At 40.4% G+C, this 25,078-nt stretch overlaps 1 protein-coding gene across 1 annotated transcript in view; it reads right to left on the bottom strand.

Annotated features, from left to right (window-relative positions):
• LOC139579586 (uncharacterized) overlaps window positions 1–25,078 on the bottom strand; it is a 149,812-nt gene that overhangs the window by 70,617 nt on the left and 54,117 nt on the right. The window contains exons 18-20 of the mRNA XM_071408340.1: window positions 23,387–23,818; window positions 20,074–20,508; window positions 17,455–17,886 (exon numbers count right to left, since the gene is read on the bottom strand). Of these exons, the coding sequence (XP_071264441.1) occupies window positions 17,455–17,886; window positions 20,074–20,508; window positions 23,387–23,818 (1,299 nt within the window). The remainder of the gene's footprint in view (window positions 1–17,454; window positions 17,887–20,073; window positions 20,509–23,386; window positions 23,819–25,078) is intronic.

Genomic DNA, 25,078 nt, shown 5'->3' with positions numbered 1-25,078 from the left:
CACCATCATCATTACTACTACTACTACCATCATCATTACTACTACTACCACCACCACCACTACCATCATTACTACTACTACTACTACTACTACCATCATCATTACTACTACCAGCACTACCATCATCATTACTACTACCACCACCATCATCATTACTACTACTACCACCACCACCACCATCATCATTACTACTACTACTACCATCATCATTACTACTACTACCACCATCATCATTACTACTACTACTACCATCATCATTAATACTACTACCACCATCATCATTACTACTACTACCACCGCCATCATTACATCAGTACTACTACTACCATCATCAGTACTACTACTACGACCACCATTATTACATCAGTACTACTACTACCATCATCGTTACTACTACTACCACTACCATCATTACATCAGTACTACTACTACCATCATCATTACTACAACTACCACCACCATCATCATAACTACCACCACCATCATCATTACTACTACTACCATCATCATTACTACTACTACCAACACCACCACTACCATCATTACATCAGTACTACTACTACCACTACTACCATCATCATTACTTCAACTACCACCACCATCATCATTACTACTACTACTACCATCATCATTACTACTACTACCACCACCACCACTACCATCATTACATCAGTACTACCACTACCATCATTATTACTACTAATACCACCAGCACCACTACCATCATTACTACTACTACTACTACCATCATCATTACTACTACCACCACCATCATCATTACTACTACTACTACCACCACCACTACCATCATTACTACTACCACCACTACCATCATCATTACTACTACTACCACCATCATCATTACTACTACTACCACCACCACCACTACCATCATTACTACTACTACTACCCCCATCATCATTACTACTACTACTACTACCATCATCATTACTACTACTACCACCACCATCATCATTACTACTACTACCACCACCATCATCATTACTACTACTACCACCATCATCATTACTACTACTACCACCACCACCACTACCATCATTACTACTACTACTACTACCATCATCATTACTACTACCACCACCATCATCATTACTACTACTACTACCACCACCATCATCATTACTACTACTACTACCACCACCACTACCATCATTACTACTACTACTACTACCATCATCATTACTACTACCACCACCATCATCATTACTACTACTACCACCACCACCACCACCATCATCATTACTACTACTACTACCACCACCACCATCATCATTACTACTACTACCACCACCACCACCATCATCATTACTACTACTACCACCACCACCACCATCATCATTACTACTACTACCACCATCATCATTACTACTACTACCACCACCATCATCATTACTACTACTACTACTACCATCATCATTACTACTACTACCACCACCACCACTACCATCATTACATCAGTACTACCACTACCATCATTATTACTACTAATACCACCACCATCATCATTACTACTACTACTACCATCATCATTACTACTACTACTACCACCACCACTACCATCATTACATCAGTACTACCACCACCATCATCATTACTACTACTACCACCACCACCACTACCATCATTACTACTACTACTACCACCACCATCATCATTACTACTACTACCACCACCATCATCATTACTACTACTACTACCATCATCATTACTACTACTACCACCACCACCACTACCATCATTACATCATTACTACTACTACTACCATCATCATTACTACTACTACCACCATCATCATTACTACTACTACTACCATCATCATTACTACTACTACCACCACCACCACTACCATCATCATTACTACTACTACCACCACCACCACTACCATCATTACTACTACTACTACTACTACTACCATCATCATTACTACTACCCACCACCACCACCATCATCATTACTACTACTACTACCATCATCATTACTACTACTACCACCATCATCATTACTACTACTACTACCATCATCATTAATACTACTACCACCATCATCATTACTACTACTACCACCGCCATCATTACATCAGTACTACTACTACCATCATCGGTACTACTACTACGACCACCATTATTACATCAGTACTACTACTACCATCATCATTACTACTACTACCACTACCATCATTACATCAGTACTACTACTACCATCATCATTACTACTACTACCACCATCATCATTACTACTACTACTACCATCATCATTACTACTACTACTACTACCATCATCATTACTACTACTACTACCACCATCATTACTACTACTACCACCATCATCATTACTACTACTACTACCATCATCATTACTACTACTACTACCATCATCATTACTACTACTACCACCATCATCATTACTACTACCACCACCATCATTACATCAGTACTACTACTACCATCATCATTACTACTACTACTACTACCATCATCATTACTACTACTACCACTACCATCATTACATCAGTACTACTACTACCATCATCATTACTACAACTACCACCACCATCATCATAACTACAACCACCATCATCATTACTACTACTACCACCATCATTACTACTACTACCAACACCACCACCACCATCATTACATCAGTACTACTACTACCACTACTACCATCATCATTACTACAACTACCACCACCATCATCATAACTACTACCACCATCATCATTACTACTACTACCATCATCATTACTACTACTACCACCACCACCACCACCATCATTACATCAGTACTACTACTACCACCACTCATTACTACTACACCATCATCATTACTACTACTACTACCATCATCATTACTACTACTACCACCACCATCATCACCTACCACCATCATTACATACTACTACTACTACCATCATCATTACTACTACTACTACCACCACCATCATCATTACTACTACTACCATCATCATTACTACTACTACCACCACCACCACCACCATCATTACATCAGTACTACCACTACCATCATTATTACTACTACTACCACCACCACCACTACCATCATTACATCAGTACTACCACTACCATCATTATTACTACTAATACCACCACCACCACCATCATCATTACTACTACTACTACTACCATCATCATTACTACTACTACCACCACCACCACTACCATCATTACTACTACTACCATCATCATTACTACTACCACCACTACCATCATCATTACTACTACTACCACCACTGTCATCATTACTACTACCACCACCACCACCATCATCATTACTACTACTACTACCATCATCATTACTACTACTACTACCATCATCATTACTACTACTACCACCACCATCATCATTACTACTACTACTACCATCATCATTACTACTACTACCACCACCATCATTACATCAGTACTACCACTACCATCATTATTACTACTACTACCATCATCATTACTACTACTACTACCATCATCATTACTACTACTACTACCATCATCATTACTACTACTACCACCACCATCATCATTACTACTACTACCACCACCATCATCATTACTACTACTACCATCATCATTACTACTACTACCACCACCACCACTACCATCATTACATCAGTACTACCACTACCATCATTATTACTACTACTACCACCACCATCATCATTACTACTACTACTACCATCATCATTACTACTACTACCACCATCATCATTACTACTACTACCACCACCACCACTACCACCATTACATCAGTACTACCACCACCATCATCATTACTACTACTACCACCAGCACCACTACCATCATTACTACTACTACTACTACCATCATCATTACTACTACCACCACTACCATCATCATTACTACTACCACCACCATCATCATTACTACTACTACCACCACCACCACCATCATCATTACTACTACTACTACCATCATCATTACTACTACTACCACCACCATCATCATTTCTACTACCACTACCATCATCATTACTACTACCACTACCATCATCATTACTACTACTACCACCACCACCACCACCATCATCATTACTACTACTACCACCACCATCATCATTACTACTACTACCATAATCATTACTACTACTACTACCATCATCATTACTACAAAAACACATTCACCATTGTGACTACTACTACCACCACCATCATCATTACTACTACTACCACCACCATCAATACATCAGTTTACAAATACCATCATCTTTACTATAACTACTACTACCATAATCATTACTACTACTACTACCATCATCATTACTACTACCACCACCACCATCATCATTACTACTACTACTACCATCATCATTACTACTACTACCACCACCATCATTACTACTACTACCATCATTACTACTACTACCATCATCATTACTACTACTACCACCACCATCAATACATCAGTTTACAAATACCATCATCTTTACTACTACTACTACTACTACCACAATCATTACTACTACTACTACCATAATCATTACTACTACTACTACCATAATCATTACTACTACTACTACTACTACCATAATCATTACTACTACTACCATAATCATTACTACTACCACCACCACCATCATCATTACTACTACTACCACCACCACCATCATTACTACTACTACACTCCATTACATCAGTACTACTACTTCCATCATCATTACTACTTCCACTACCATCATTACGACAGTACTACTACTACCACTACTACTATCATTACATCAGTACTACTACTACCACTACTGCCATCATCATTACTACTACTACCACCACCATCATCATTACTACTACTACTACCATCATCATTACTACCACTACCACCACCACCACTACCATCATTACATCAGTACTACCACTACCATCATTATTACTACTACCACTACCATCATTATTACTACTACTATCACCACCACCACTACCATCATTACTACTACTACTACTACCATCATCATTACTACTACCACCACAACCACCATCATCATTACTACTACTACTACCATAATCATTACTACTACTACTACCACCACCACTACCATCATTACATCAGTACTACTACCACCACCATCATCATTACTACTACTACTACCATCATCATTACTACTACTACCACCACCACCACTACCATCATTACTACTACTACTACTACCATCATCATTACTAGTACCACCACTACCATCATCATTACTACTACCACTACCATGATCATTACTACTACCACCACCACCATCATCATTACTACTACTACCACCACAACCACCATCATCATTACTACTACTACTACCATAATCATTACTACTACTACCACCACCATCATCATTACTACTACTACCACCACCATCAATACATCAGTTTACAAATACCATCATCATTACTACTACTACCGCCACCATCATCATTACTACTACTACCACCATGTAATCAGTACTACTACTACCATCATCATTACTACTACTACCACCATGTAATCAGTACTACTACTACCATCATCATTACTACTACTACCACCACCATCATCATCATTACTACTACCACCACCATAATCATTACTACTACTACTACTACCATCATCATTACTACTACTACCACCACCATCAATACATCAGTTTACAAATACCATCATCATTACTACTACTACTACCATCATCATTACTACCACTACCACCACCACCACTACCATCATTACATCAGTACTACCACTACCATCATTATTACTACTACCACTACCATCATTATTGCTACTACTATCACCACCATCATCATTACTACTACTACTACCACCACAACCACCATCATCATTACTACTACTACTACCATAATCATTACTACTACTACCACCACCATCATCATTACTACTACTACCACCACCATCAATACATCAGTTTACAAATACCATCATCATTACTACTACTACCGCCACCATCATCATTACTACTACTACTACCATCATCATTACTACTACTACCACCATCATCATTACTACTACCACCACCATCATTACATCAGTACTACTACTACCATCATCATTACTACTACTACTACTACCATCATCATTACTACTACTACCACTACCATCATTACATCAGTACTACTACTACCATCATCATTACTACAACTACCACCACCATCATCATAACTACAACCACCATCATCATTACTACTACTACCACCATCATTACTACTACTACCAACACCACCACCACCATCATTACATCAGTACTACTACTACCACTACTACCATCATCATTACTACAACTACCACCACCATCATCATAACTACAACCACCATCATCATTACTACTACTACCATCATCATTACTACTACTACCACCACCACCATCTATACAACTACTTTTACCACCATCATTACATCAGTACTACTACTACCATCATTACTACTACTACTACTACTACTACTACCATCATCACTACTACTACTACCATCATCATTACTACTACTACCACCACCACCACTACCATCATTACATCAGTACTACTACTACCACTACTACCATCATCATTACTACTACTACCACCACCATCATCATTACTACTACTACTACCATCATCATTACTACTACTACCACCACCACCACTACCATCATTACATCAGTACTACCACTACCATCATTATTACTACTACTACCACCACCACCACTACCATCATTACATCAGTACTACCACTACCATCATTATTACTACTAATACCACCACCACCACCATCATCATTACTACTACTACTACTACCATCATCATTACTACTACTACCACCACCACCACTACCATCATTACTACTACTACCATCATCATTACTACTACCACCACTACCATCATCATTACTACTACTACCACCACTGTCATCATTACTACTACCACCACCACCACCATCATCATTACTACTACTACTACCATCATCATTACTACTACTACTACCATCATCATTACTACTACTACCACCACCATCATCATTACTACTACTACTACCATCATCATTACTACTACTACCACCACCACCACTACCATCATTACATCAGTACTACCACTACCATCATTATTACTACTACTACCACCACCATCATCATTACTACTACTACTACCATCATCATTACTACTACTACCACCATCATCATTACTACTACTACCACCACCATCATCATAACTACTACTACCACCACCCATCATTACTACTACTACCATCATCATTACTACTACTACCACCACCACCACTACCATCATTACATCAGTACTACCACTACCATCATTATTACTACTACTACCACCACCATCATCATTACTACTACTACTACCATCATCATTACTACTACTACCACCATCATCATTACTACTACTACCACCACCACCACTACCACCATTACATCAGTACTACCACCACCATCATCATTACTACTACTACCACCAGCACCACTACCATCATTACTACTACTACTACTACCATCATCATTACTACTACCACCACTACCATCATCATTACTACTACCACCACCATCATCATTACTACTACTACCACCACCACCACCATCATCATTACTACTACTACTACCATCATCATTACTACTACTACCACCACCATCATCATTTCTACTACCACTACCATCATCATTACTACTACCACTACCATCATCATTACTACTACTACCACCACCACCACCACCATCATCATTACTACTACTACCACCACCATCATCATTACTACTACTACCATAATCATTACTACTACTACTACCATCATCATTACTACAAAAACACATTCACCATTGTGACTACTACTACCACCACCATCATCATTACTACTACTACCACCACCATCAATACATCAGTTTACAAATACCATCATCTTTACTATAACTACTACTACCATAATCATTACTACTACTACTACCATCATCATTACTACTACCACCACCACCATCATCATTACTACTACTACTACCATCATCATTACTACTACTACCACCACCATCATTACTACTACTACCATCATTACTACTACTACCATCATCATTACTACTACTACCACCACCATCAATACATCAGTTTACAAATACCATCATCTTTACTACTACTACTACTACTACCACAATCATTACTACTACTACTACCATAATCATTACTACTACTACTACTACCATAATCATTACTACTACTACTACTACTACCATAATCATTACTACTACTACCATAATCATTACTACTACCACCACCACCATCATCATTACTACTACTACCACCACCACCATCATTACTACTACTACACTCCATTACATCAGTACTACTACTTCCATCATCATTACTACTTCCACTACCATCATTACGACAGTACTACTACTACCACTACTACTATCATTACATCAGTACTACTACTACCACTACTGCCATCATCATTACTACTACTACCACCACCATCATCATTACTACTACTACTACCATCATCATTACTACCACTACCACCACCACCACTACCATCATTACATCAGTACTACCACTACCATCATTATTACTACTACCACTACCATCATTATTACTACTACTATCACCACCACCACTACCATCATTACTACTACTACTACTACCATCATCATTACTACTACCACCACAACCACCATCATCATTACTACTACTACTACCATAATCATTACTACTACTACTACCACCACCACTACCATCATTACATCAGTACTACTACCACCACCATCATCATTACTACTACTACTACCATCATCATTACTACTACTACCACCACCACCACTACCATCATTACTACTACTACTACTACCATCATCATTACTAGTACCACCACTACCATCATCATTACTACTACCACTACCATGATCATTACTACTACCACCACCACCATCATCATTACTACTACTACCACCACAACCACCATCATCATTACTACTACTACTACCATAATCATTACTACTACTACCACCACCATCATCATTACTACTACTACCACCACCATCAATACATCAGTTTACAAATACCATCATCATTACTACTACTACCGCCACCATCATCATTACTACTACTACCACCATGTAATCAGTACTACTACTACCATCATCATTACTACTACTACCACCATGTAATCAGTACTACTACTACCATCATCATTACTACTACTACCACCACCATCATCATCATTACTACTACTACCACCATCATCATTACTACTACCATCATCATTACTACTACTACCACCACCACCACCATCATCATTATTACTACTACTACCATCATCATTACTACTACTACCACCACCACCACTACCATCATTACATCAGTACTACCACTACCATCATTATTACTACTACCACTACCATCATTATTGCTACTACTATCACCACCATCATCATTACTACTACTACTACCACCACAACCACCATCATCATTACTACTACTACTACCATAATCATTACTACTACTACCACCACCATCATCATTACTACTACTACCACCACCATCAATACATCAGTTTACAAATACCATCATCATTACTACTACTACCGCCACCATCATCATTACTACTACTACTACCATCATCATTACTACTACTACCACCACCATCATCATTACTACTACTACTACCATCATCATTACTACTACTACCACCATGTAATCAGTACTACTACTACCATCATCATTACTACTACTACCACCACCATCATCATCATTACTACTACCACCACCACTACCATCATTACTACTACTACTACTACCATCATCATACTACTACCACCACTACCATCATCATTACTACTACTACTACCATCATCATTACTACTACTACCACCATCAGTACTACTACTACCATCATCATTACTACTACTACCACCACCATCATCATCATTACTACTACCACCACCATAATCATTACTACTACTACTACTACCATCATCATTACTACTACTACCACCACCATCAATACATCAGTTTACAAATACCATCATCTTTACTACTACTACTACTACTACCATCATCATTACTACTACTACCACCATTACATCAGTACTACTACTTCCATCATCATTACTACTTCTACCATCATCATTACTACTAATACCACCATCATCATTACCACTACAACCACCACCATCACTACTACTTATACCATCATCATTACTACTACTTATACCATCATCATTACTACTACTACTACCATCATCATTACAACTACAAACCACCACCATCATCATTACTACTACTACCACTACCATCATCATTACTACTACTACCACCATCATCATTACTACTACTACTACCATCATCATTACTACTACTACTACCATCATCATTACTACTACCACCACTACCATCATCATTACTACTACCACCATCATTATTACTACTACTACTACTACCATCATCATTACTACTACTACTACCATCATCATTACTACTACCACCAACACCACCACCATCATCATTACTACTACTACTACCATCATCATTACTACGACTACCATCATCATTACTACTACTACCACCATCATCATTACTACTACTACTACCATCATCATTACTACCACCACCACCACCACCATCATTACCACAACAACCACCATCATCATTACTACTACTTATACCATCATCATTACTACTACTTATACCATCATCATTACTACTACTACTACCATCATCATTACAACTACTACTACTACTACTACCATCATCATTACTACTACCACTACCATCATCATTACTACTACTACTACCATCATCATTACAACTACTACTACTACTACTACCATCATCATTACTACTACCACTACCACCACCATCATCATTACTACTACTACTACCATCATCATTACAACTACTACTACTACCACCATCATCATTACTACTACTACTACCATCATCATTACAACTACTACTACCATCATCATTACTACTACTACCACCACCACTACCATCATTACTACTACTACCACTACCATCATCATTACTACTACCACCACTACCATCATCATTACTACTACTACCACTACCATCATCATTACTACTACCACCACCATGTAATCAGTACTACTACTACCATCATCATTACTACTACCACCAACACCACCACCACCATCATTACTACTACTTATACCATCATCATTACTACTACTTATACCATCATCATTACTACTACTTATACCATCATCATTACTACTACTTATACCATCATCATTACTACTACTACTACTACCACTACCATCATCATTACTACTGCTACTACCACCATCATCATTACTACTACTACTACCATCATCATTACAACTACTACTACTACCATCGTCATTACTACTACAAACCACCACCATCATCATTACTACTACTACCACTACCATCATCATTACTATTACTACCACGACCATCATCATTACTACTACTACCACCACCATCATCATTACTACTACTACCACCATCATCATTACTACTACCATCATCATTACTACTACTACCATCAGCATTACTACTACTACCACCACCACCACCACCAGCAGCATTACATCAGTACTACCACTACCATCATTACATCAGTACTACTACTACCATCATCATTACTACTACTACAACCATCATCATTACTACTGCCACCACCACCATCATATTACTACTACTACTACCGTCATCATTACTACTACTACCACCATTACATTAGTACTACTACTAACATCATCATTACTACTACTACCACCATCATCATTACTACTACTACTACCATCATCATTACTACTACTACCACCATCATCATTACTACTACTACTACCACCATCATTACTACTACTACCACCACCACCATCATCATTAATACTACCACCACTACCATCATTACATCAGTACTACCAACACCATCATCATTACTAATACTACTACCATCATCATTACTACTACTACCACCACCACCACTACCATCATCATTACTACTACTACCACCACCATTATCATTACTACTACTACTACCATCATCATTACTACTACTACCACCACCATCATCATTACTACTACTACCATAATCATTACTACTACTACTACCATCATCATTACTACTACTACCACCATCATCATTACTACTACCATCATCATTACTACTACTACCATCAGCATTACTACTACTACCACCACCACCACCACCACCAGCATTACATCAGTACTACCACTACCATCATTACATCAGTACTACTACTACCATCATCATTACTACTACTACAACCATCATCATTACTACTGCCACCACCACCATCATATTACTACTACTACTACCGTCATCATTACTACTACTACCACCATTACATTAGTACTACTACTAACATCATCATTACTACTACTACCACCATCATCATTACTACTACTACTACCATCATCATTACTACTACTACCACCACCACCATCATCATTACTACTACTACTACCACCATCATTACTACTACTACCACCACCACCATCATCATTAATACTACCACCACTACCATCATTACATCAGTACTACCAACACCATCATCATTACTAATACTACTACCATCATCATTACTACTACTACCACCACCACCACTACCATCATCATTACTACTACTACCACCACCATTATCATTACTACTACTACTACCATCATCATTACTACTACTACCACCACCATCATCATTACTACTACTACCATAATCATTACTACTACTACTACCATCATCATTACTACTACTACCACCACCATTATCATTACTACTACTACTACCATCATCATTACTACTACCACCACCACCATCATCATTACTACTACTACCACCACCATCAATACATCAGTTTACAAATACCATCATCATTACTACTACTACCACCACCATTATCATTACTACTACTACTACCACCATGTAATCAGTACTACTACTACCATAATCATTACCACTACTACCGCCATCATCATTACTACTACTTATACCATCATCATTACTACTACTTATACCATCATCATTACTACTACTACTACCATCATCATTACTAGTACTACCACCATCATTACTACTACTACTACCATCATCATTACTACTACTACTACCATCATCATTACTACTACTACTACCATCATCATTACAACTACTACTACTACCACTACCATCATTATTACTACTACTACTACCACCATCATCATTACTACTACCATCAGCATTACTACTACTACCACCACCACCACCACCATCATTACATCAGTACTACTACTACCATCATCATTACAATTACTACTACCATCATCATTACTACCTCTACTACCATCATCATTACTATTACAACCACCACCATCATTACTACTACTACCACCATCATCATTACTACTACCACCATTTAATCAGTACTACCACTACCATCATCATTACTACTACTACCACCACCATCATCATTACTACTACTACCACCACCATCATCATTACCACTACAACCACTACCATCATTACTACTACTACTACTACCATCATCATTACTACTACTACCATCATCATTACTACTACTACTACCATCATCATTACTACTACTACCACCACCATCATCATTACTACTACTACCACCACCATCATCATACTACTACTACCACCACCATCATCATTACTACTACTACCACCACCATCATCATTACTACTACTACCATCATTACTACTACTACTACTACCATCATCACTACTACTACTACCATCATTACTACTACCTACCATCATCATTACTACTACTACCACCACCATCATCATTACTACTACTACTACCATCATCATTACTACTACCACCACCACTTACCATCAGTACTACTACTACCATCATCATTACTACTAACCACATCATTACATCAGTACTAACACTACCATCATTACATCAGTACTACTACTACCACTACTACCATCATCAGTACTACTACTACCACCACCATCATCATTACTACTACTACTACCATCATCATTACTACTACTACCACCGCCGCCACTACCATCATTACATCAGTACTACTACTTCCATCATCATTACTACTACTACTACTACCATCATCATTACTACTAACCACATCATTACATCAGTACTACCACTACCATCATTACATCAGTACTACTACTACCATCATTACATCAGTACTACTACCACCACCATCATCATTACTACTACTACTACCATCATCATCATTACTACTACCACCACTGCCATCATCATTACTACTACCACCACTACCATCATCATTACTACTACTACTACCATCATCATTACTACTACTACCACCACCACTATCATCATCATTACTACTACTACCATCATCATTACTACTACTACCACCACCACTATCATCATCATTACTACTACTACCACCACCACCACCATCATCATTACTACTACTACCACCACCACTATCATCATCATTACTACTACTACTACCATCATCATTACTACTACTACCACCACCACTATCATCATCATTACTACTACTACTACCATCATCATTACTACTACTACTACTACCATCATCATTACTACTACTACCACCACCACTATCATCATCATTACTACTACTACTACCATCATCATTACTACTACTACCACCACCACTATCATCATCATTACTACTACTACTACCATCATCATTACTACTACTACCACCACCACCACCATCATCATTACTACTACTACTACCATCATCATTACTACTACTACCACCACCACTATCATCATCATTACTACTACTACTACCATCATCATTACTACTACTACCACCACCACCACCATCATCATTACTACTACTACTACCATCATCATTACAACTACTACTACTACTACCATCATCATTACTACTACCACCACCACTATCATCATAACTACTACTACCACCACCATCATCATTACTATTACTACCACCATGTAATCAGTACTACTACTACCATCTACCACAAAGTGGGTTTGGTGTCAGTTTGTATCAGTTTTGTGTCAGAATGATATCTAATATACTATTGGATGCTGACTTTTGTACATTTGCAATAAGTTTAAACAGTGATAAAACCTCACCAAATTGACATGCAGAAATCAACGAGTGATGGAGAGGAACCAGAATCACTGCCCGGCCATCCAGAGTTCAACGGGCCAGTCAATTGGGCATTTCTGCAGTATTTTAGAGTATGTCAAATTCGTGATGGTAAATGCCCATTGAAAGACATTGCAAATGGACAGCCAGCAATGTTACCAGGAGCACATTTAATAAATGTTTTTTAATTCCTTTAGGAGGGTGCATAGCCGGGTAGGGAGCACCCCCCACCCGTGTCCATCCAATAGGGGGTGCCCCTGTTCATTTTGGATGTTTTTCAAAAAAAATAAAAAAAATCGAGTCCCACTTATCTCTCATCAAACATGTCAAATAGACCTTCTAGGTTGATTCATGGCTTAACATAGTGCTATATATAATTTGGGCAGTATAAATGCCATTTGGACATGGTTCACTGACTTTTGGGTTTGGAAACCGACTTCCTATGATCGTACAGGCAAATGGACATAACATCCTGATTTGGCACTTTCAATACTTATGTATGACATTTGGACATTTCTTATGCCATTTGGTTCACTGACTTCTGACTTCCTATGATCGTATATTGCAAATGGACAAAACATATGCCTTATGGACATATCAGTAAAATAAGACAAAGGTATATTCATACAGTTGTTGTACATGTATACATTAGAACTGACAAAAAAATCGAAAGATTTTCAAAAAACGGTCCAATATGCACTTTTTTAGCAGGTGACATTTTGTGGAAAAAACGTACACATTTTTCAAATTTGACCCATTGGGGACCATTTGCTATATGAACATTTACGGTGGAGCCATCTTTAGTAATTTTGGGGTATGACAAATGGCATTTGCAATATTTTGAATGAATTGGCGTCCATTTGAGTGGTGTTTGCGATATATATATATGCGTATATATGTGTCGCCCAATGGCTCTATGTTGAAATTCATTTTTGGCCATTTCATGGTGGTCTTCCCTTACCTCTCCCTCTCTCCTCCCTCTCCCTCTCTCCCTCTCTCTTCCATCTCCCTCTCTCTTCCCTCTCCCTCTCTCCTCCCTCTCTCCCTCTCTCCTCCCTCTCCCTATATCTTCCCTATCCCTCTCCTCCCTCTCTCTCTCTTCCCTATCTCTCTCTTCTCTCTCCCTTTCCTCTCCCTCTCTCTTCCCTCTCTCTCTTTCCTCTCCCTCTCTCCTCCCTCTCCCTCCCCTCTCCCCTTCCCTTCCCTCTCCCTTCCCTCTCCCTCTCTCTTCCCTCACCCTCTCTCTCTTTCTTCCCTCACCCTCACCCTCATTTTCAGATCTCTCTCTCTCAATTCAATTGAATTTGCTTTATTGGCATGACGTAACAATGAAAAAAAAAGAAGCTTAGTTTGGATATTTACAATATGAAAATAATTCATAGAACAAACAAAGAACAAAATTGGGACAATGGGACAACAGTAACAACAATAACCAAGGGTCAAAATAACTATACATTGAACAAGGCCATGTGCAGGTTGATTGGTCTGTCAGACACAGTCCCTCATCTTATGGCAGGCAGCAACGTAGTGCATTGCAAACCCACAGCTCTCTGCGTCCTCACCCAACAGGACGGGGGAGGAGAGTCTCTCTCTCTCTCTCTTCCCTCTCTCTCTATCTCTCTCTTCCCTCTCTCTCTCCAGTGCTTTACACTGCAGCAGACTTTATTATTGTTTTCAATGCTCTTCCCTTTAAGGTTCAGCGTGGCTGGACTATTATTGTCCTGCCAGACGTATTTGGGTTGACATTTTAGTTAAAGGGAGGTTTCTTGCCAGTTTATTGTGTCTTGTTATTTGAACTGTATTGATGTGGTACTAATGACATGTGGCCCAGAAGATTGTGTAAATTTTAAGGCCCTTGGTTGTCTATGACCCCCACCATTCATACCCTCTGCACTCCTCCACTGGGAGGTAATACAGATTACTGCAAATCCTCTCATGTTGATGACTGGGTTCTTTCTTGTAAATAGTTTCTATGAAGTTGCCGTTAAATTGCTCTGCCATCATTATTGTATGAGGTATTATTGGTGGGGTTACCCCTGTGCTGTGATGGGTGTTTTATATGGTGTGTCTTATCTTTTCTCTCCACTGGCTATCTGGCTAACAGGCTACACTCTAGACAGTCTCTTCTGCTGATGTGTGTGTGTGTCTGGTAGTGGGTCTCTCTCTATCCTACTCTTTTCCTTTCTGCAGGGTTAATACCTGCCTGGCGCCCCAACAAAATCTTTACCTTTACCCCTCTCAATATACCGCTACAAAAGTTACCAGCGCTTGAAGTTTTATATGTCAAATGTTTCTACAAGATAATAACCACTAGCATCACATAATCACTAACCACCACACATGTTCAGACTCACCCCAGCTTTGAGATGTAGGACAGACACTGAAGGAAACTCCTCACTTCACTCTCTTCATCTGACCAGCCCTTCAGCTGTACTGGTTTCTTCTCTGGTTGGAGTTTCAGCACTTCTAGGAGGAGGGAGGCCTTTCTCTCTGAGAGGTCTATGGACCAGACTGCAGGAGCTGACTGGTAAACTGGCTGTAATGCTGGAAGGACACTCCTGCCTGTTTGAGTCTCATAGTCCTTCACATGTGAGTACAGATCCAGCAGGAAATCACTCTGTTTAGAAGTGTCTCCATTGGGAAAAGGAAAGGTGCTGTAAGTACACACTGATGATACCAGCTTCAGTGTCTTCTCTCCTGTCTGCTCCTCCCACTCTGCTGCTTGAGACAGGAGATCCACCAGGAACTCAATCTGCTTGGAGGGATCAGACCTCCGTGGATAGAAACTGCAACAAGGACAGTAACAGCTGATTCAGACATGGATGAACACATGAAACCAGTCATACACATGAAACCAGTCATAGTTAAAGATAGCTGAAGTAGTTATACATTTACATATTGTGATTTGGTTATATGTTAAAGTATTTAATTTTAGAGACATTCACATTATTTATCTGTGACATTTAGTAATGCAACATTAGTTATGTCAGGAAATGGGCTGATAAATGTTCCCAGATTCACCAACATGTGTAGTTTTATACGGAGCCTTCACCGTGTGCTGCCACTTTGCATCAGCAGTCAGAAAGGAGACTCTCTGGGGGGCAGTTTGATAGTGGTGATGCTGAACAACTCTGGTTTATTTTCCCTCTTCCCTCTCTCTCTCTCTCTCTTCCCTCTCTCCCTCTCTTTCTCTTCCCTCTCTCTCTTACTCTCTTCCCACTTCTCTCTCTTCGCTCTTCTTTCTGTTCCCTCACTCTTCCCGCTCTCTCTTTCGCTTTCCTCTCTCCCTATCTCTTCCCTCTCTCTCTTTCTCCTCTCTCTCTTCTCTCTCTTCCCTCTTTCCTATTCCCTCTCTCTCTCTTCCCTCTCTCTCTCTGCCCTCGTCCCCTTATATCTCTTGCTCTTCCCTCTCTCTCTATTCCATCTTCCCTCCCCCCTCTCTCTACCCCTCTCTCTCCCACCTCTCTCTTCCCTCTCTCTCTCTTCCCTCTCTTCCCTCTCTCTTTCTCTTCCCTCTCTCTCTTTTTCTTCCCTCTCTCTTTTTCTTCCCTCTCTCTTCACTCTCTTCCCTCTCTCTCTTTCTCTTCCCTCTCTCTCTTCTCTCTCTCTGACCTTTCTCTTCCCGCTCTCTTTTTCTCTTCTTTCTATTCCCTCTCTCTTTTTCTCTTTCCTCTCTCTTCCTTATTCCCTCTTCCCTCTTCTCTCTCTCTCTTCCCTCTCTCTTCTCTCTTCCCTCTTCCCCCTCTCTCTCTTCCCTCACTCTGTCTTCCTTCTTCCCTCTATCTTCCCTCTTACTCTCTCTCTCTCTCTTCCCTCCTCTCTCTCTCTCTTCCTTCTCTCTCTCGGCCATCTATCTCTCTCTTCCCTCTCTCCCCCCTCTCTTCCCTCTCTCCCCCCTCTCTCTCTTCCCTCTCTCCCCCTCTCTCCCCTGTCTCTTCCCTCTCTCTCTTCCCTCTCCCCCTCTCTCTTCTCTCTCTTCCCTCTCTTTCTATTCCCTCTCTCTCTTTTTCTTCCCACTCTCTCTTTCTCTTTCCACTCTCTCTTCCCTCTCTCTCTTTCTCTTTCCTCTCTCTCTCCTCCCCATCTCTCTCTCTCTTCACTCTCATCCCTCTTCCCTCTCGCTCTTCCTCTCTTCCCTCTCTCTCACTCTTTTCTCTCACTCTCTCTTCCCTCTAACTCTCTAACTCCCCTCTCTCTTCCCTCTCTCTTCCCCTTCTCTTCCATCTCTCTTAATCTTCCCTCTTCTTTCTCCTCCCTCTCTCACTTTCTCTTCCCTATCGTTCCTTTCTATTTCTCTTCTGTCTTCTCTCTATTTCCTCTCTCTCTTTCTCTTTCCACTCTCTTCCCTCTCCCTCTCTCACTTCCCTCTCTCTTCCCTCTCTCGTACTCTCTCGGCCTCTATCTCCCTCTCTCTCTCTTATTTGAACTGTATTGATGTGGTGTGGTACTAATGATTTTGGACATTTTAAGGCCTTTGTTTGTCTATGACGCCACACCATTCATACGCTCTGCACTCCTCCACTGGGAGGTAATACAGATTACTGCAAATCCTCTCATGTTGATGACTGGTTTCTTTCTTGTAAATAGTTTCTATGAAGTTGACGTTAAATTGCTCTGCCATCATTATAGTATGAGGTATTATTGGTGGGGTTACCCCTGTGCTGTGATGGGTGTTTTATATGGTGTGTCTTATCTTTTCTCTCCACTGGCTATCTGGCTAACAGGCTACACTCTAGACAGTCTCTTCTGCTGATGTGTGTGTGTCTGGTAGTGGGTCTCTCTCTATCCTACTCTTTTCTTTCGGCAGGGTTAATAGCTACCTGGCGCCCCAACAAAATTTTTACCTTTACCCCTCTCTAACAATACTGCTACACGATTTACAAGCACTTTAAGTTTTATATGTCAAATGTTTCTACAAGATAATAACCACTAGCATCACATAATCACTAACCACAACACATGTTCAGACTCACCTCAGCTGTGAGATGTAGGACAGACACTGAAGGAAACTCCTCACTTCACTCTCTTCATCTGACCAGCCCTTCAGCTCTACTGGTTTCTTCTCTGGTTGGAGTTTCAGCACTTCTAGGAGGAGGGAGGCCTTTCTCTCTGAGAGGTCTATGGACCAGACTGCAGGACTGGCTGACTGGTAAACTGGCTGAAATGCTGGAAGGACACTCTTGCCTGTTTGAGTCTCATAGTCCTTCACATGTGTGTACAGATCCAGCAGGAATTCACTCTGTTTAGATTTGTCTCCATAGCGATAAGGAAAGTTTTTGTAAGTACACACTGATGATACCAGCTTCAGTGTCTTCTCTCCTGTCTGCTCCTCCCAATCTGCTGCTTGAGACAGGAGATCCACCAGGAACTTGATCCACTTTGAGGGATCAGACCAACATTTATCGAACCTGCAAGAAGGACAGTGTCATGATGTTGGCCTGTGGGTAAGGTTTATGACCCCCCCTATGAATACCTTTCTCCCTTCCCTCTCTCACTTGACTCTACAGAAGGGACTCTTGAATAGCCTTTGTTAAACAGAGTCTGGGAACATCAAATAAGTTGGGGGGAAATTAACCATATTTCGGTAATAGAACCAGTTGAAAATATGCGTTGGTACTTAATGAATATGATGTCAGTTTGGATTTCATCTGAGACATTCTCATCAATGATAGGATGACATAAACGGTACAGTGGAAAGTCTACAAATTATAGTTATCAGATTCACATGGAATTGTTGTGCAATTTAAATGTGTAAATTTGACACTATTTGTGAAAAGATTAAATGTAATTTTAGCTTCCAAATGAGAGATTTGGGTTTTCATGAAGTTAGAGCTCTGCTCAATCAGTGACCCGCCCCTGTGAAGAGACAGGGGTTGTAGACTGTGAAACACGCCCTTCTCCCTCCACTATATAAAGCCTTGACGAAAATGTAACCTCCTGTTCCGAGAACGTGAGGACGACAGTCCATAAGTTAAAAAGGACTAACATGTCAACTACAGAACTAAGCCAACCTCAGCGTGAGCTTTGGTTGCGAATGGTTTGAACTTTGAACTCGTATTCGCTACAGAAGTGATACCTCCTAGCCGTTGAGTTAGCAACAGCAGCTGCAAACGTGGGCTCGGAAAGAACGGACAGAGTATCCTCTCTACCACACGACGACGACACTACAACGTATCCCGTTCACCACCAGAGACACTCTTCAAAGGACTCTGTTGGGCAACACGGCCCTCCATCTACTACCAACCTATTGAAGTTCAGCTCAGAGTAAATATTTATTGCACTTTCCTTTTCCAAATGGGCGGTAATTTAGAATGCATAAGATTCTGTATTTACGATAGAGTAGCTGCCTACGGCCCGATAGAGACATCGCTTCTCCCTTTGTTCTTCAGTCTTCCCGCTCTTTCACTCAAACCCAACCCCCTTTTCTTTGTGTAACCAGCTGTCATATCTGTTCCGTCCGCTAGGGACGTTTTCCTTTAGGACATAATTTGTAATCAAGGTATGATTCATTCTTTGTATATGGAATTCTGTGTGATTTAGTTAGGTATTTAGTAAATAAATAATTAAACCCAATTTTGTATTGCTGATTCAACTTGTTAGCCAGGGTTCGTGAAGATAACCAAGAATTTACAACTTTCAGATCAGACTGAAATAAGGTGACGATTAATATTGACTGCTATTGATGTAAAATATTACTCGGTCTTTAAGAGTTTATTCGGAAGATAACAGCTCTATAAATATTATTTCGTGGTGCCCCGACTTTCTAGTTAATTACATTTACATGATTAGCTCAATCAGGTAATATTAATTACAGAGAAAGGATTTTATAGAATAGCATGTCATATCACTTAATGCGGCATAGCCAAAGACACGACAACAGTAACAGCTGAGTCAGACATGGATGAACACATGAAAACAGTCATAGTTAAAGATATATGAAGTAGTTATACATTTACATAATGTGCTTTGGTTATATGTTAAAGTATTTAATTTTAGAGACATTATTTATCTGTGACATTTAGTAATGCAACATTAGTTATGTCAGGAAATGGGCTGACAAATGTTCCCAGATTCACCAACATGTGTAGTTTTATACGGAGCCTTCACCGTGTGCTGCCACTTTGCATCAGCAGTCAGAAAGGAGACTCTCTGGGGGGCAGTTTGATAGTGGTGATGCTAAACAACTCTGGTTTACTTTCCCTCTCTCCTCTCTCTCGTCCTCTCTTCCCCCTCTTTCTCTCTTTCTCTCTTTCTCTCTCTCTCTCTTTCTCTCTCTCTCTCTCTCTCTCTCTCGCTCTCTCTCTCTCTCTCTCCCCCCTCTCTCTCTTCATTCTTCCATTAATCTCGATTCTCTCTCTCTTACTCTCTTCCATTTCTCTCTATCTCTTCCTCTTCCCTCTTTCTCTCTCTTCCCCATCCCTCTTTCTCTCTCTTCCCTCTCTCTCGCTCCCCTCTCTCTCTCTCCTCCCACTTCCCATCTCTCTCTCTCTTCCCTCCCTCTCTCTTCACTCTCTCTACCCCATACCTCTTTCTCTCACTCCTTCCTCTCTCTCTCTCTATTCCCTCTTCCCTCTTTCTCTCTCTCTTCTCTCTCTCTTCACTCTCTCCCCCCCTCTCTCTCTCTTTCCTTTCTCTTCCCTCTCTCTCTTTCCTATCTCTCTCTCCCTCTTGCTCTTCCCTCTTCACTCTCTTCTCTCTCTTCTCCCTCTTCCCTCTTCCCTATGCCCTCTCTGTCGTCCTCTCTTTCTCTTCCCTTTCTCTGTCTTCACTCTCTCTCATCCCTCCCCTTTGTTTGTCTATGACCCCCACCATTCATACCCTCTGCACTCCTCCACTGAGAGGTAATACAGATTACTGCAAATCCTCTAATGTTGATGACTGGGTTCTTTCTGTAAATTGTTTCTATGAAGTTGCCGTTAAATTGCTCTGCCATCATTATTGTATGAGGTATTATTGGTGGGGTTACCCCTGTGCTGTGATGGGTGTTTTATATGGTGTGTCTTATCTTTTCTCTCCACTGGCTATCTGGCTAACAGGCTACACTCTAGACAGTCTCTTCTGCTGATGTGTGTGTGTCTGGTAGTGGGTCTCTCTCTATCCTACTCTTTTCCTTTCTGCAGGGTTAATACCTGCCTGGCGCCCCAACAGAATCTTTACCTTTACCTCTCTCTAACAATATCACTACAAGATTTACCAACACTTGAAGTTTTATATGTCAAATGTTTCTACAAGATAATAACCACTAGCATCACATAATCACTAACCACCACACATGTTCAGACTCACCTCAGCTGTGAGATGTAGGGCAGACACTGAAGGAAACTCCTCACTTCACTCTCTTCATCTGACCAGCCCTTCAGCTCTACTGGTTTCTTCTGTGGTTGGAGTTTCAGCACTTCTAGGAGGAGGGAGGCCTTTCTCTCTGAGAGGTCTATGGACCAGACTGCAGGAGCTGACTGGTAAACTGGCTGTAATGCTGGAAGGACACTCCTGCCTGTTTGAGTCTCATAGTCCTTCACATGTGAGTACAGATCCAGCAGGAAATCACTCTGTTTAGAATTGTCTCGATAGGGAAAAGGAAAGGTGCTGTAAGTACACACTGATGATACCAGCTTCAGTGTCTTCTCTCCTGTCTGCTCCTCCCACTCTGCTGCTTGAGACAGGAGATCCACCAGGAACTTGATCCGCTTTGAGGGATCAGACCTCCATGGACAGAAACTGCAACAAGGACAGTAACAGCTGATTCAGACATGGATGAACACATGAAACCAGTCATAGTTAAAGATATATGAAGTAGTTATACATTTATATAATGTGCTTTGGTTATATGTTAAAGTATTTAATTTTAGAGACATTCACATTATTTATGTGTGACATTTAGTAATGTAACATTAGTTATGTCAGGAAATGGGCTGATAAATGTTCCCAGATTCACCAACATGTGTAGTTTTATACGGAGCCTTCACCGTGTGCTGCCACTTTGCATCAGCAGTCAGAAAGGAGACTCTCTGGGGGGCAGTTTGATAGTGGTGATGCTAAACAACTCTGGGTTATATTCCCTCTTCCCTCTCCCTCTCTTCCCTCTCTCATCCATCTCTCTCTTCCCTCTCTCATCCCTCTCTCATCCCTCTCTCATCCCTCTCTCTTCCCTCTCTCTTCCCTCTCTCATCCATCTCTATTCCCTCTCTCATCCCTCTCTATTCAATCTCTATTCCCTCTCTCATCCCTCTCTATTCCCTCTCTCATCCCTCCCTATTCCCTCTCTCATCCCTCTCTATTCCCTCTCTATTTCCTCTCTATTCACTCTCTATACCCTCTCTATTCCCTCTCTATTCCCTCTCTCATCCCTCTCTATTCACTCTCTATTCCCTCTCTCATCCCTCTCTCATCCCTCTCTCATCCCTCTCTATTCCCTCTCTCATCCCTCACTATTCCCTCTCTCATCCCTCTCTATTCCCTCTCTCATCCCTATCTCATCCATCTCTATTCCCTCTCTCATCCCTCTCTCATCCCTCTCTATTCCCTCTCTATTCCCTCTCTATTCCCTCTCTATCCCCTCTCTATTCCCTCTCTCTCATCCCTCTCTCATCCCTCTCTATTCCCTCTCTATTCCCTCTCTATTCCCTCTCTATTCCCTTTCTCATCCATCTCTATTCCCTCTCTATTCCCTCTCTCATCACTCTCTATTCCCTCTCTCATCCCTCTCTATTCCCTCTCTCATCCCTCTCTATTCCCTCTCTCCTCCCTCTCTTATTCATCTCTCATCCATCTCTATTCCCTCTTCTCCCTCTCTATTCCCACTCTCTATTCCCACTCTCTATTCCCTCTCTATTCCCTCTCTCATCCCTCTCTAGTCCCTCTCTATTCCATCTCTCATCACTATCTTTTCCCTCTCTCATCCCTCTCTATTCTCTCTCTCATCCCTCTCTCGTCTCCCTTTCTTATCCCTCTCTTCTCCTTCTCTATTCCCTCTCTCAT

This window comes from Salvelinus alpinus, chromosome 6 (assembly GCF_045679555.1).
Source record: "Salvelinus alpinus chromosome 6, SLU_Salpinus.1, whole genome shotgun sequence".
Taxonomy (NCBI): Eukaryota; Metazoa; Chordata; class Actinopteri; order Salmoniformes; family Salmonidae; genus Salvelinus; species Salvelinus alpinus.
Note: the sequence above shows the minus strand (reverse complement) of the source record. Positions and strands in the feature narration are given on the sequence as shown.